Here is a 14,525-nt window from a genome sequence, read left to right as displayed (position 1 = left end):
CCTCTCTCCTCTCTCCTCTCCCGCTCTCTCCTCTCCCCGCTCTCTCCTCTCCCTCTCTCCTCTCCTCCTCTCTCTCTCCTCTCTCCTCCTCTCCCTCTCTCCTCTCCCGCTCTCTCACCTCTCCCCGCTCTCCTCTCCTCTCTCTCCTCTCCCGCTCTCTCCTCTCCTCTCTCCTCCTCTCCCGCTCTCCTCTCTCCCTCTCCCGCTCTCTCCTCTCCTCTCTCCTCTCCCGCTCTCTCTCCCTCTCTCTCCTCCTCTCCCGCTCTCTCTCCTCTCCTCTCTCTCTCTCCCGCTCTCTCCTCTCCTCCTCTCCCCGCTCTCTCCCTCTCCCGCTCTCTCCTCTCCCGCTCTCTCTCTCCTCTCCCCGCTCTCTCCTCTCTCCTCCTCTCCTCTCTCCTCTCTCCTCCTCTCCCGCTCTCCTCCCTCTCCCGCTCTCTTCTCTCCCGCTCTTTCCTCACCCCTCTCCTGCACTCTACTCACCCTCTCCTGCACTCTACTCACCCTCTCCTGCACTCTACTCACCCTCTCCTGCACTCTACTCACCCTCTCCTGCCCTCTACTCACCCTCTCCTGCCCTCTACTCACCCTCTCCTGCCCTCTACTCACCCTCTCCTGCCCTCTACTCACCCCCTCTCCTGCCCTCTACTCACCCTCTCCTGCCCTCTACTCACCCTCTCCTGCCCTCTCTGGTCTCCTGGTCTCTACTCACCCTCTACTCACCCTCTCCTGCCCTCTACTCACCCTCTCCTGCCCTCTACTCACCCTCTCCTGCCCTCTCTGGTCTCCTGGTCTCTACTCACCCTCTACTCACCCTCTCCTGCCCTATACTCACCCTCTCCTGCCCTCTCTGGTCTCCTGGTCTCTACTCACCCTCTCCTGCCCTCTACTCACCCTCTCCTGCCCTCTCTGGTCTCTGGTCTCCTGCCCTCTCTGGTCTCCTGCCCTCTCTGGTCTCCTGCCCTCTCTGGTCTCCTGCCCTCTCCTCTCCTGCCCTCTCCTCTCCTGCCCTCTCCTCTCCTGCCCTCTCCTCTCCTGCCCTCTCCTCTCCTGCCCTCTCCTCTCCTGCCCTCTACTCACCCTCTCCTGCCCTCTACTCACCCTCTCCTGCCCTCTCTGGTCTCCTGGTCTCTCCTCACCCCTCTCTTCCTCTCTGTGGAAAGGGTTTCTAGCAGTGCAGTTATGTCCCTGGTTATTGGTTGGATATAAAGAGCCGATGTAATCCCGCACATTTCCATGGACTCTGTGTGACTTGACTCTGTGTGACTTGACTCTGTGTGTGACTCTGTGTTTGTGTGTGTGTGTGTGACTGAGTAGCACCTCATCTGTTTGGCTGAGTAGCCTGTTGGTGACCAGTATCGTTTTGAGATACATTGAGACCTGTCGTTCTGCTGGGTTCAGTAGATACAGCATTACACATTGAGAGGGTTCAGTAGATACAGCATTACACATTGAGACCAGTCGTTCTGCTGGGTTCAGTAGATACAGCATTACACATTGAGACCAGTCGTTCTGCTGGGTTCAGTAGATACAGCATTACACATTGAGAGGGTTCAGTAGATACAGCATTACACATTGAGACCAGTCGTTCTGCTGGGTTCAGTAGATACAGCATTACACAATGAGACCAGTCGTTCTGCTGGGTTCAGTAGATACAGTATTAGACATTTGATTAGCCTCCTTTCTGCCACTTTCTGCCACCTCCACCAGTCATGCCCAGGTTCACAGAGCAGGTGGAGGCAGCGGTCGAGGCTCTGAGTGCCAACCCCACACTCCCCGTGGACGAGAACGAGTTCATCGATGCCTCCCGTCTGGTCTACGATGGAGTCCGTGACATCCGCAAGGCCGTGCTGATGATCCGGGTGAGTAGACAACGCCACAACGCCAGACAACTACGTAGTGCGCTATTCAATGAGCCCTAATCATCCTGTTGTCGTACTCATGTGAGTCGACACACTAATGACACCGTGCAATGTTTTGTTTCTCCTTCACTTAAATGGCTTATGGTAGAGAAATGAACATTGAATTCTCTGGTGGACGTTTCCTGCAGTCAACCAATTACAATCTCAGAAACTTGAGACGTCTGTGTCATTGTGTTGTGTGCAACGTTAAAAGTGGCCTTTTTATTGTCCTCCGTACAAGGTGCACCTGTGTAATGATCATGAGCCTGTCCATGCGAGCGAGCCTGTACGTGATCTCAAATAGCTGATGCTATTAATACATTTATTTGATGGGGGGGGGGGTTTTGGCCTTACTGCTATTAACCCGTAGAAATACATTGAATAACAGATTCATACACAACACATGGTCCCCAACAGAAACTAAAGGAAGCTCGTTCTGAGTTGTTCTATCTGAGAGATTTCAGATCAGGAACATATTTAGATTTTTTTGGCACATTTAAACCTTTTTTTTTTTAATGCACTAAACTACTCCTAGGCAGATCCAACCTGTCTGTCCCCTCTCTCCCTCTCTCTCTCCCTCCCTCCCACCCCCTCCCTGGGGTCCCCTCCCTGATGTCCCTCTCTCTCCCTCCCTCCAACCCCCTCCCTGGGGTCCCCTCCCTGATGTCCCCTCTCTCCCTCTCTCTCTCCCTCCCTCCCACCCCCTCCCTGGGGTCCCTCCCTCTCTCCCTCCCTCCCTCCCTCTCTCCCTCTCTCTCTCTCTCTCCCTCCCTCCCACCCTCCCTGGGGTGTCTGACAGGACGTCAGGCCCCCTCTTGACCACCCTCTGGGTCCGAGACGTCTCTGGACTGGTAGAGTGGGAGGAAGAGGGACATTGCAGTGACTGATGGGCTCAGAGGCGTTACTGTAGGCAGAAGGAGAGAGAAGAGCAGTCAGGGTTACCTAGACATTTAGAGTAGGAGAGAGAAGAGCAGTCAGGGTTACCTAGACATTTAGAGTAGGAGAGAGAAGAGCAGTCAGGGTTACCTAGACATTTAGAGTAGGAGAGAGAAGAGCCGTCAGGGTTACCTAGACATTTAGAGTAGGAGAGAGAAGAGCAGTCAGGGTTACCTAGACATTTGCAGTAGGAGAGAGAAGAGCCGTCAGGGTTACCTAGACATTTGCAGTAGGAGAGAGAAGAGCAGTCAGGGTTACCTAGACATTTGCAGTAGGAGAGAGAAGAGCAGTCAGGGTTACCTAGACATTTGCAGTAGGTAGGATCAGTCAGGGTTACCTGGACATTTACAGTAGGTAGGGTCAGTCAGGGTTACCTAGACATTTACAGTAGGTAGGGTCAGTCAGGGTTACCTAGACATTTACAGTAGTTAGGGTCAGTCAGGGTTACCTAGACATTTACAGTAGGTATGGTCAGTCAGGGTTACCTGGACATTTACAGTAGGTAGGGTCAGTCAGGGTTGCCTAGACATTTACAGTAGGTAGGGTCAGTCAGGGTTACCTAGACATTTACAGTAGGTAGGGTCAGTCAGGGTTACCTAGACATTTACAGTAGGTAGGGTCAGTCAGGGTTAGGTGGGAGGGTCGGTCGAGGTGAGGCCTTGATATTCCACTGAGAGTGGTTGGTTGGGTCGAATAGAGACCTTGATATTCCACAGTGAGTGGTTGGGTCGGTCGAGGTCAGACCTTGATATTCCACTGAGAGTGGTTGGGTCGGTCGAGGTGAGACCTTGATATTCCACGGTGAGTGGTTGGGTGGGTCGAGGTCAGACCTTGATATTCCACAGTGAGTGGTTGGGTGGGTCGAGGTCAGACCTTGATATTCCACGGTGAGTGGTTGGGTGGGTCGAGGTCAGACCTTGATATTCCACGGTGAGTGGTTGGGTCGGTGAGGTGAGACCTTGATATTCCACGGTGAGTGGTTGGGTCGGTCGAGGTGAGACCTTGATATTCCACGGTGAGTGGTTGGGTGGGTCGAGGTGAGACCTTGATATTCCACGGTGAGTGGTTGGGTCGGTCGAGGTGAGACCTTGATATTCCACAGTGAGTGGTTGGGTGGGTCGAGGTCAGACCTTGATATTCCACGGTGAGTGGTTGGTTGGGTCGAGGTGAGACCTTGATATTCCACGGTGAGTGGTTGGGTCGGTCGAGGTGAGACCTTGATATTCCACGGTGAGTGGTTGGGTGGGTCGAGGTCAGACCTTGATATTCCACGGTGAGTGGTTGGGTGGGTCGAGGTCAGACCTTGATATTCCACGGTGAGTGGTTGGGTGGGTCGAGGTGAGACCTTGATATTCCACGGTGAGTGGTTGGGTGGGTCGAGGTCAGACCTTGATATTCCACGGTGAGTGGTTGGGTGGGTCGAGGACAGACCTTGATATTCCACGGTGAGTGGTTGGGTGGGTCGAGGTGAGACCTTGATATTCCACGGTGAGTGGTTGGGTGGGTCGAGGACAGACCTTGATATTCCATGGTGAGTGGTTGGGTGGGTCGAGGTGAGACCTTGATATTCCACGGTGAGTGGTTGGGTCGGTCGAGGTCAGACCTTGATATTCCACGGTGAGTGGTTGGGTGGGTCGATGTCAGACCTTGATATTCCACGGTGAGTGGTTGGGTGGGTCGAGGTCAGACCTTGATATTCCACGGTGAGTGGTTGGGTGGGTCGAGGTCAGACCTTGATATTCCACGGTGAGTGGTTGGGTGGGTCGAGGTCAGACCTTGATATTCCACGGTGAGTGGTTGGGTGGGTCGAGGACAGTAAAGGGTTGGTGGATGGATTACTACAATCCATTTTAGAAGTATGCAATTTAGCAGAAGCTTTTACTCAAGAGTTAAAGACCATATTAAATGGAAAACATTTCTACAGGCTTGTTCACGCTGGAATTAGAATGCACAGGAGTGAATGAGTGAAATGTCTGGCCCGCGGGCTTCTGCTTCTACACGGAGCGAAAACTGGCAAAATAACCAGATGAGTTGAGTGGGTCATTAGAAACGTAATTAGAGGAATTATGAGCTTCCCTTTGCTAAGTGTACTAAAGATGTCATTTACAACTTGGTTTTTATCAGTCAAATAGGCTACATATTTGACAACGGTTGCAGCCTACTTGTGTTGATTTTCATCACGGGCATATGGCCCAGGCAGGCTACGGCTGGGAAGGCTACGGCTGGGAAGGCTACGGCTGGGAAGCTACACAAACTTCCCGTTTTCAAGAGAGAATATGAGACGAGCTACTTACTTTATACAACTGTTTTATCATGGATCCTCATGACAATTAAATTGGCATACGCCAGTCTATGTGAATCGACGCTCTCTCTTGCGCTCACTCCGATTGTTTTTGTTTCCGGCCGTGTGACTCATCTTCACACTACACTGAGTTGAAGACACTTTAGTGGGTTGTTTGTGAACGCTGAGGGAATTGAACTCTTGACCTTTGCTAATGCCACCTGCTCATCAACTGAGCCACTCAGGCACAGGATGCCACCGTGCAGGCTGTTGTCTGCAGTGTTCTTCACTACAAATCTATATCTCTCTCCACCCTCTCCTCTCGGGATTCCAGGGGCAGGTGTTGGACTGATTTACTCCCCATCATTTTCATCCTAGCTTCATTTTTCCCTCTCAAAATGCACAGACAGTCATTACACGTCATTTAGCGTTTGCAGTTTCCCATTACAGGAGAGGAAGAAGATGTTCCTCTGTAGCTGGTAGCACCGGGGCATTTGTTCCTCTGTAGCTGGTAGCACCGGGGCATTTGTTCCTCTGTAGCTGGTAGCACCGGGGCATTTGTTCCTCTGTAGCTGGTAGCACCAGGGCATTTGTTCCTCTGTAGCTGGTAGCACCGGGGCATTTGTTCCTCTGTAGCTGGTAGCACCGGGGCGTTTGTTCCTCTGTAGCTGGCAGCACCGGGGCATTTGTTCCTCTGTAGCTGGTAGCACCGGGGCATTTGTTCCACTGTAGCTGGTAGCACCGGGGCATTTGCTCCTCTGTAGCTGGTAGCACCGGGGCATTTGCTCCTCTGTAGCTGGTAGCACCGGGGCATTTGTTCCTCTGTAGCTGGTAGCACAGGGGGATTTGTTCCTCTGTAGCTGGTAGCACAGGGGCATTTGTTCCTCTGTAGCTGGTAGCACAGGGGCATCTGGTAGCACCGGGGCATTTGTTCCTCTGTAGCTGGTAGCACCGGGGCATTTGTTCCTCTGTAGCTGGTAGCACCGGGGCATTTGTTCCTCTGTAGCTGGTAGCACCGGGGCATTTGTTCCTCTGTAGCTGGTAGCACCGGGGCATTTGTCATACATCACACTGCTCTAACAGCTATTTACCACAAAATATTTTCTAATTTTGTTCCCTCCCTTTCTCCTCATTCCTCTTCGTTTCCTCTTCCTTCCCCCCTCTTTCCTTCCATCTCCATCTCTCCTCTTCTCTCTTCTCTCTCCTCTTCTCTCTCCTCTTCTCTCTCCTCTCTCTCTCTCTTCTCTCTCTCTCTCTCTCTCTCTCCTCTCCTCTCTCTCCTCCTCTCTCTCCTCCCTCCCTCTCTCCTCTCCTCTCCTCTCTCTCTCTCTCTCTCTCTCTTCTCTCTCTCCTCTCTCTCCTCTCCTGTAGACTCCTGAAGAGCTGGATGACTCTGACTTTGAGACGGAGGACTTTGATGTTCGCAGCAGGACCAGCGTTCAGACAGAAGATGACCAGCTTATCGCAGGCCAGAGCGCCAGGGTGAGTCCACACACACACACCCCTCTCTTCCGCCACCCCCTCTCTCATACTAGCTAGACTCTCCATTCAGATAGACATGGTTACCCAGACTCCCCCTCTCTCATACTAGCTGGACTCTCCATTCAGACACACATGGATTCCTCACTCGTCTTGTGGGGTATGCATGGGTGTCTGAGCTGTGTGCTAGTATTGTTAAAACAGACAGCTTGGTACCTTCAGCTTGTCAACACCTCTCACAAATACAAGTAGTTATGAAGTCCGCTTTCAGCCAGGAGAGATTGACATGTATATTATTAATATTGGCTCTGTGTACATCCAAGGGCCAGTCATGCTGACCTGTTCTGAGCCGATTGCAATTTTCCTGAGTCCCTCTTTGTGTCACCTGACCACACAATGGAACAGTAGTCCAGGTGTGACAAATCTAGGGCCTGTAGGACCTGTCTTGTTGATAGTGTTGTTAAGAAGGTAGAAACTAGGGCCTGTAGGACCTGCCTTGTTGATAGTGTTGTTAAGAAGGTAGAAACTAGGGCCTGTAGGACCTGCCTTGTTGATAGTGCTGTTAAGAAGGTAGAAACTAGGGCCTGTAGGACCTGCCTTGTTGATAGTGTTGTTAAGAAGGTAGAAACTAGGGCCTGTAGGACCTGCCTTGTTGATTGTGTTGTTAAGAAGGTAGAAACTAGGGCCTGTAGGACCTGCCTTGTTGATAGTGTTGTTAAGAAGGTAGAAACTAGGGCCTGTAGGACCTGCCTTGTTGATAGTGCTGTTAAGAAGGTAGAAACTAGGGCCTGTAGGACCTGCCTTGTTGATAGTGTTGTTAAGAAGGTAGAGCAGCACTTTATTATGGACAGACTTCTCCCCATCTTAGCTACTGTTGTATCAATATGTTTTGACCATGACAGTTTACAATCCAGGGTTACTCCAAGCATTTAATTGACCTTAACTTGCACAATTTCCACGTTATTTATTGCAATATTTCGTCCAGGTTTAGGGTTTAGTGAATGATTTGTCCCAAATACAATGACTTTTAGTTGTATTAATATATAGGGCTAATGTATTCCTTGCCACCCACTCTGAAGCGAACTGCAGATCTTTAAGTGTTGCAGTCATTTCAGTCGTTGTAATAGCTGACGCGTGTATAGTGTTGCAGTCATTTCAGTCGTTGTAGTAGCTGACGCGTGTATAGTGTTGCAGTCATTTCAGTCGTTGTAGTAGCTGACGCGTGTATAGTGTTGCAGGCGTTGTAGTAGCTGACGCGTGTATAGTGTTGCAGTCATTTCAGTCGTTGTAGTAGCTGACGCGTGTATAGTGTTGCAGTCATTTCAGTCGTTGTAATAGCTGACGCGTGTATAGTGTTGCAGTCGTTGTAGTAGCTGACGCGTGTATAGTGTTGCAGTCATTTCAGTCGTTGTAGTAGCTGACGTGTGTATAGTGTTGCAGTCGTTGTAGTAGCTGACGCGTGTATAGTGTTGCAGTCATTTCAGTCGTTGTAATAGCTGACGCGTGTATAGTGTTGCAGTCATTTCAGTCGTTGTAGTAGCTGACGCGTGTATAGTGTTGCAGTCATTTCAGTCGTTGTAGTAGCTGACGTGTGTATAGTGTTGCAGTCGTTGTAGTAGCTGACGCGTGTATAGTGTTGCAGTCATTTCAGTCGTTGTAGTAGCTGACGCGTGTATAGTGTTGCAGTCATTTCAGTCGTTGTAGTAGCTGACGCGTGTATAGTGTTGCAGTCATTTCAGTCGTTGTAGTAGCTGACGTGTGTATAGTGTTGCAGTCGTTGTAGTAGCTGACGCGTGTATAGTGTTGCAGTCATTTCAGTCGTTGTAGTAGCTGACGCGTGTATAGTGTTGCAGTCATTTCAGTCGTTGTAGTAGCTGACGCGTGTATAGTGTTGCAGTCATTTCAGTCGTTGTAGTAGCTGACGCGTGTATAGTGTTGCAGTCATTTCAGTCGTTGTAGTAGCTGACGTGTGTATAGTGTTGCAGTCGTTGTAGTAGCTGACGTGTGTATAGTGTTGCAGTCGTTGTAGTAGCTGACGCGTGTATAGTGTTGCAGTCATTTCAATCGTTGTAGTAGCTGACGCGTGTATAGTGTTGCAGTCATTTCAGTCGTTGTAGTAGCTGACGCGTGCATAGTGTTGCAGTCATCCGCATGCATAGAAAAGTCTAACAAAACAGCCCCCAGGCTTTTTCATCAGCAATTTCTCTCAGCCGATCATCAGTCATTTGTGTAAGTGCTGTGCTTGTTGAATGTCCTTACTCTCTGAACTCCCAATTCAGATGCTCACTGATATTATTCTGATCTTGTGAGTTTTTTCCCTCACTCGTCTGACTCCATTATAAACCTTCATACCACAGGAAGGTATTCATAGACGATCCCTCACTCGTCTGACTCCACTATAAACCTTCATATCACAGGAAGGTATTCATAGACGATCCCTCACTCGTCACTATAAACCTTCATACCACAGGAAGGTATTCATAGACGATCCCTCACTCGTCTGACTCCACTATAAACCTTCATACCATAGGAAGGTATTCATAGACGATCCCTCACTCGTCTGACTCCACTATAAACCTTCATACCATAGGAAGGTATTCATAGACGATCCCTCACTCGTCACTATAAACCTTCATACCACAGGAAGGTATTCATAGACAATCCCTCACTCGTCTGACTCCACTATAAACCTTCATACCACAGGAAGGTATTCATAGACGATCCCTCACTCGTCTGACTCCACTATAAACCTTCATACCATAGGAAGGTATTCATAGACGATCCCTCACTCGTCTGACTCCACTATAAACCTTCATACCACAGGAAGGTATTCATAGACGATCCCTCACTCGTCTGACTCCACTATAAACCTTCATACCACAGGAAGGTATTCATAGATAATCCCTCACTCGTCACTATAAACCTTCATACCACAGGAAGGTATTCATAGACGATCCCTCACTCGTCACTATAAACCTTCATACCACAGGAAGGTATTCATAGACGATCCATCACTCGTCTGACTCCACTATAAACCTTCATACCACAGGAAGGTATTCATAGATAATCCCTCACTCGTCACTATAAACCTTCATACCACAGGAAGGTATTCATAGACGATCCATCACTCGTCTGACTCCACTATAAACCTTCATACCACAGGAAGGTATTCATAGATAATCCCTCACTCGTCACTATAAACCTTCATACCACAGGAAGGTATTCATAGACGATCCATCACTCGTCTGACTCCACTATAAACCTTCATACCACAGGAAGGTATTCATAGATAATCCCTCACTCGTCACTATAAACCTTCATACCACAGGAAGGTATTCATAGACGATCCCTCACTCGTCTGACTCACCTTGTCTACTCCCAGACCTTTCCAGTAAGGGAATCATATTTGAGTTTAAACAGAGTTACTTTAAATCTGGGATTAGCCTCTCTGTGTTTTCCACTAATCTGCCCAATGTCCAGATTCGTGGGTCGGGTCTAAGCTGTTTAACATGGAAACCCATAACAGAGGCTTAGAAACCAGAGTTATTAAATCAGAATATTAGCTAGTGACTAGACCGTCTAGCTAATTCAGATGGATTAGTTCAAGAATTTAGTAGTTTGGCGTAGTGTGAATTCCTCGACAAATCACTGATGACAGGGGTAGTACACCACACATGCACGTGTGTGTGTGTACACACACACACACACACACACATACACACACACACACAGAAGCGCGCGCACACGGAATACAGCAACACACCACACACATACAACGAAGGAAGTCTGTCTGCTGCGGGTCTCTCGCTTTGTTCATATTTCCTCTGTCGTCTTGGCGGTGTATACATTAATGCATCCGCTGGGCCAAGTGAGGGGGCTACATGGAGACGTGTTGATGTGGAAACGCCGCGGCTAATTTGGCCTCATCAGCCCCATTGTTATGCATCGGTGAAGTAGGAACGTATGTTTCTCATTGCCTGTGGAACTACAATCATTCTATTGTCTTTTCTGTCACGTCTTCGGGTTTCAGCTGCAACTTCCTCTACCAGCTGTGGGTTTTTTGGGGGGAGCAAGTCCTGTATCATTGACCTTGGATAATGTTTTAGGTCCGTGACATTGAAAGACAATGTTTAAAAGGGTATAATCAACCTTAAAGAGACTCTCTAGCAGGCTCTCTAGCTCAGTGTTTCCCAACCCAGCTCCCCAACAGTATTGGGGGTAGTATACATTTATATTGTAACCCAGGACAACCCCACTCATTCTTCCAGTCTCTTCAGTTGTTCTAAGCCTTAGGAATGCCCGACTAGCATCACCACCCTGGATGGTTCCGACCTTGAATATGTGGACATCTATAAGTACCTAGGTGTCTGGCTAGACTGCAAACTCTCCTTCCAGACTCACATCAAACATCTCCAATCGAAAATCAAATCAAGAGTCGGCTTTCTATTCCGCAACAAAGCCTCCTTCACTCACGCCGCCAAGCTTACCCTAGTAAAACTGACTATTCTACCGATCCTCGATTTCGGCGATGTCATCTACAAAATGGCTTCCAACACTCTACTCAGCAAACTGGATGCAGTCTATCATAGTGCCATCCGTTTTGTCACCAAAGCACCTTATACCACCCACCACTGCGACTTGTATGCTCTAGTCGGCTGGCCCTCGCTACATATTCGTCGCCAGACCCACTGGCTCCAGGTCATCTACAAGTCCATGCTAGGTAAAGCTCCGCCTTATCTCAGTTCACTGGTCACGATGGCAACACCCATCCGTAGCACACGCTCCAGCAGGTGTATCTCACTGATCATCCCTAAAGCCAACACCTCATTTGGCCGCCTCTCGTTCCAGTACTCTGCTGCCTGTGACTGGAATGAACTGCAAAAATCGCTGAAGTTGGAGACTTTTATCTCCCTCACCAACTTCAAACATCAGCTATCCGAGCAGCTAACCGATCGCTGCAGCTGTACATAGTCTATTGGTAAATAGCCCACCCATTTTCACCTACCTCATCCCCATACTGTTTTTATACTGTTTTTTTATTTTATTTATTTATTTACCTTTCTGCTCTTTTGCACACCAATATCTCTACCTGTACATGACCATCTGATCATTTATCACCCCAGTGTTAATCTGCAAAATTGTATTATTCGCCTACCTCATGCCTTTTGCACACATTGTATATAGACTGCCCATTTTTTTTCTACTGTGTTATTGACTTGTTAATTGTTTACTCCATGTGTAACTCTGTGTTGTCTGTTCACACTGCTATGCTTTATCTTGGCCAGGTCGCAGTTGCAAATGAGAACTTGTTCTCAACTAGCCTACCTGGTTAAATAAAGGTGAAATAAAAAATAAAAGGAATGAAGACGAGGAAATTAATTAATTTAAGAGCATTGGGACTTGACCTGAAGGCCGTCCTTTACAAAAAAAACATAAAGGAATGTCCTTTTGTTATGTGCTCTGAACTAAATCCTAAGGATTCGCTCTAGGAGCTAGCACGTCTTTCAAGTCTCTTTAATTAAGGGCAAGGTCACTAATCACATGAGTGTTTTTCAGAGGCCTGTATGCATCGTAGGGTTGCCAAATTCCGGTAACGATCCCAAAATTCCCTGGTTGGAGGATTCCTTATTCCCTCGTAATTACAGGGATTTCCCAGGGTGTCTGAGTGCTGATCAGGTCCATGTTATTCATTCTGATCAAAAAATGTTTCCGCTGTGATTTCCTATGATCAACAAGAACTTTCGAACATCAGATCGGCAGTTACTAACCTCAATTCCGACTTCGACTCGTCTGCCCTGGGCTGTTTGTGTACCTCCGGCTACTCAAGAGGAAACGTTGGTGAAAAAGTGGCAGGAGAGCTCCTGGTGAGACTATGGTAAAGAGGAAACTGGCCACCACTCCCCTCTATTCCATTGGCCAATCACTTGATAAGATGGATTACATCCGAACGAGGATTGGCTGTCAACAGGACTCTCATAAAGGCAATGTTAAGAGAGAGAATAATGTTCAGTGAGATGTTTTTTATGTATTTCTTTATATATATATATTTTAATGCCGTTTTACATCGGCCGATGTCACACGGTGCTATACAGAAACGCAGCCTAAAACCCCAAACACCAAGCAATGGAGATGTGGAAGCACGGTGGCTAGGAAAAACTCCCTTGAAAGGCGGGGAACCTTGGAAGAAACTTAGAGGAAACCCACTCTGAGCGGTGGACAGTCTTCTTCTGGTAGTGCCAGAAGTCTGGATGTAGCTAGCAAGTTAGCTTTGCTGCTTGACTGCTGTTTTTAGTTACTTTCGGCTCAATCTTTAAAGAGATGGGTGCGGCTAAAGCTAAAGATGGTGTGAACGATGCTGAATGGGTGTAGACGAAGGCCATTTTCTCAAAACTGAGTTTACAAGATGAGCCAAGGGTATGAAGCAGGCGAAAGGAGGAATACTCTCTGTACAGTAGGATACATCAGACATTTAGTCTAGTGGAACAACCGAGGAAGACTGATGCTAATCCCGGAGGAAGACTGATGCTAATCCCGGAGGAAGACTGATGCTAATCCCGGAGGAAGACTGATGCTAATCCCGGAGGAAGACTGATGCTAATCCCGGAGGAAGACTGATGCTAATCCCGGAGGAAGACTGATGCTAATCCCGGAGGAAGACTGATGCTAATCCCGGAGGAAGACTGATGAAATAAATGGTGTAGTTGTCCTGGCAACCTAGCGACAACTAATACAGTAGCCTTAGGTATTTGAAGAAGAAGAAGAGAGGAGGAGGAGGCAAACGTGAATCGATTTATAATGATTCAGATCTGAGGACAGCAGAGTTGCTCTGCAGCTCATGGCAACCCGTCACAAGACGCACAGCCAGCGAGGCTCGTTGAATGTCACTCACAGCCATCTGCATATGTTGGTACCACAGACACAGACAGACCCAGACTACTACACATCTCTATAGTACCACAGACAGACAGACAGACCTAGACTACTACACATCTCTATAGTACCACAGACAGACCCAGACTACTACACATCTCTATACTACCACAGACAGACAGACAGACAGACCCAGACTACTACACATCTCTATAGTACCACAGATAGACCCAGACTACTACACATCTCTATAGTACCACAGATAGACCCAGACTACTACACATCTCTATAGTACCACAGATAGACCCAGACTACTACACATCTCTATAGTACCACAGACAGACCCAGACTACTACACATCTCTATAGTACCACAGACAGACAGACAGACCCAGACTACTACACATCTCTATAGTACCACAGATAGACCCAGACTACTACACATCTCTATAGTACCACAGACAGACCTAGACTACTACACATCTCTATAGTACCACAGACAGACAGACCCAGACTACTACACATCTCTATAGTACCACAAACAGACCCAGACTACTACACATCTCAGACAGACCCAGACTACTACACATCTCTATAGTACCACAGACAGACCCAGACTACTACACATCTCTATAGTACCACAGACAGACCCAGACTACTACACATCTCTATAGTACCACAGACAGACCCAGACTACTACACATCTCTATAGTACCACAGACAGACCCAGACTACTACACATCTCTATAGTACCACAGACAGACAGACAGACCCAGACTACTACACATCTCTATAGTACCACAGATAGACCCAGACTACTACACATCTCTATAGTACCACAGACAGACAGACAGACCCAGACTACTACACATCTCTATAGTACCACAGACAGACCTAGACTACTACACATCTCTATAGTACCACAGACAGACCCAGACTACTACACATCTCTATAGTACCACAGATAGACCCAGACTACTACACATCTCTATAGTACCACAGACAGACAGACAGACCTCAGACTACTACACATCTCTATAGTACCACAGACAGACAGACCCA

General features: G+C 48.2%; 1 protein-coding gene across 1 annotated transcript in view; it reads left to right on the top strand.

The window, feature by feature from the left end:
• LOC115122782 (catenin alpha-1-like) overlaps positions 1-14,525 on the top strand; it is a 271,073-nt gene that overhangs the window by 173,435 nt on the left and 83,113 nt on the right. Inside the window, 2 exon segments of the mRNA XM_065019987.1 lie at positions 1,708-1,859; positions 6,487-6,597. Coding sequence (XP_064876059.1) covers positions 1,708-1,859; positions 6,487-6,597 — 263 coding nt within the window.

Source organism: Oncorhynchus nerka, linkage group LG6 (assembly GCF_034236695.1).
Source record: "Oncorhynchus nerka isolate Pitt River linkage group LG6, Oner_Uvic_2.0, whole genome shotgun sequence".
NCBI lineage: Eukaryota > Metazoa > Chordata > Actinopteri > Salmoniformes > Salmonidae > Oncorhynchus > Oncorhynchus nerka.
Note: the sequence above shows the minus strand (reverse complement) of the source record. Positions and strands in the feature narration are given on the sequence as shown.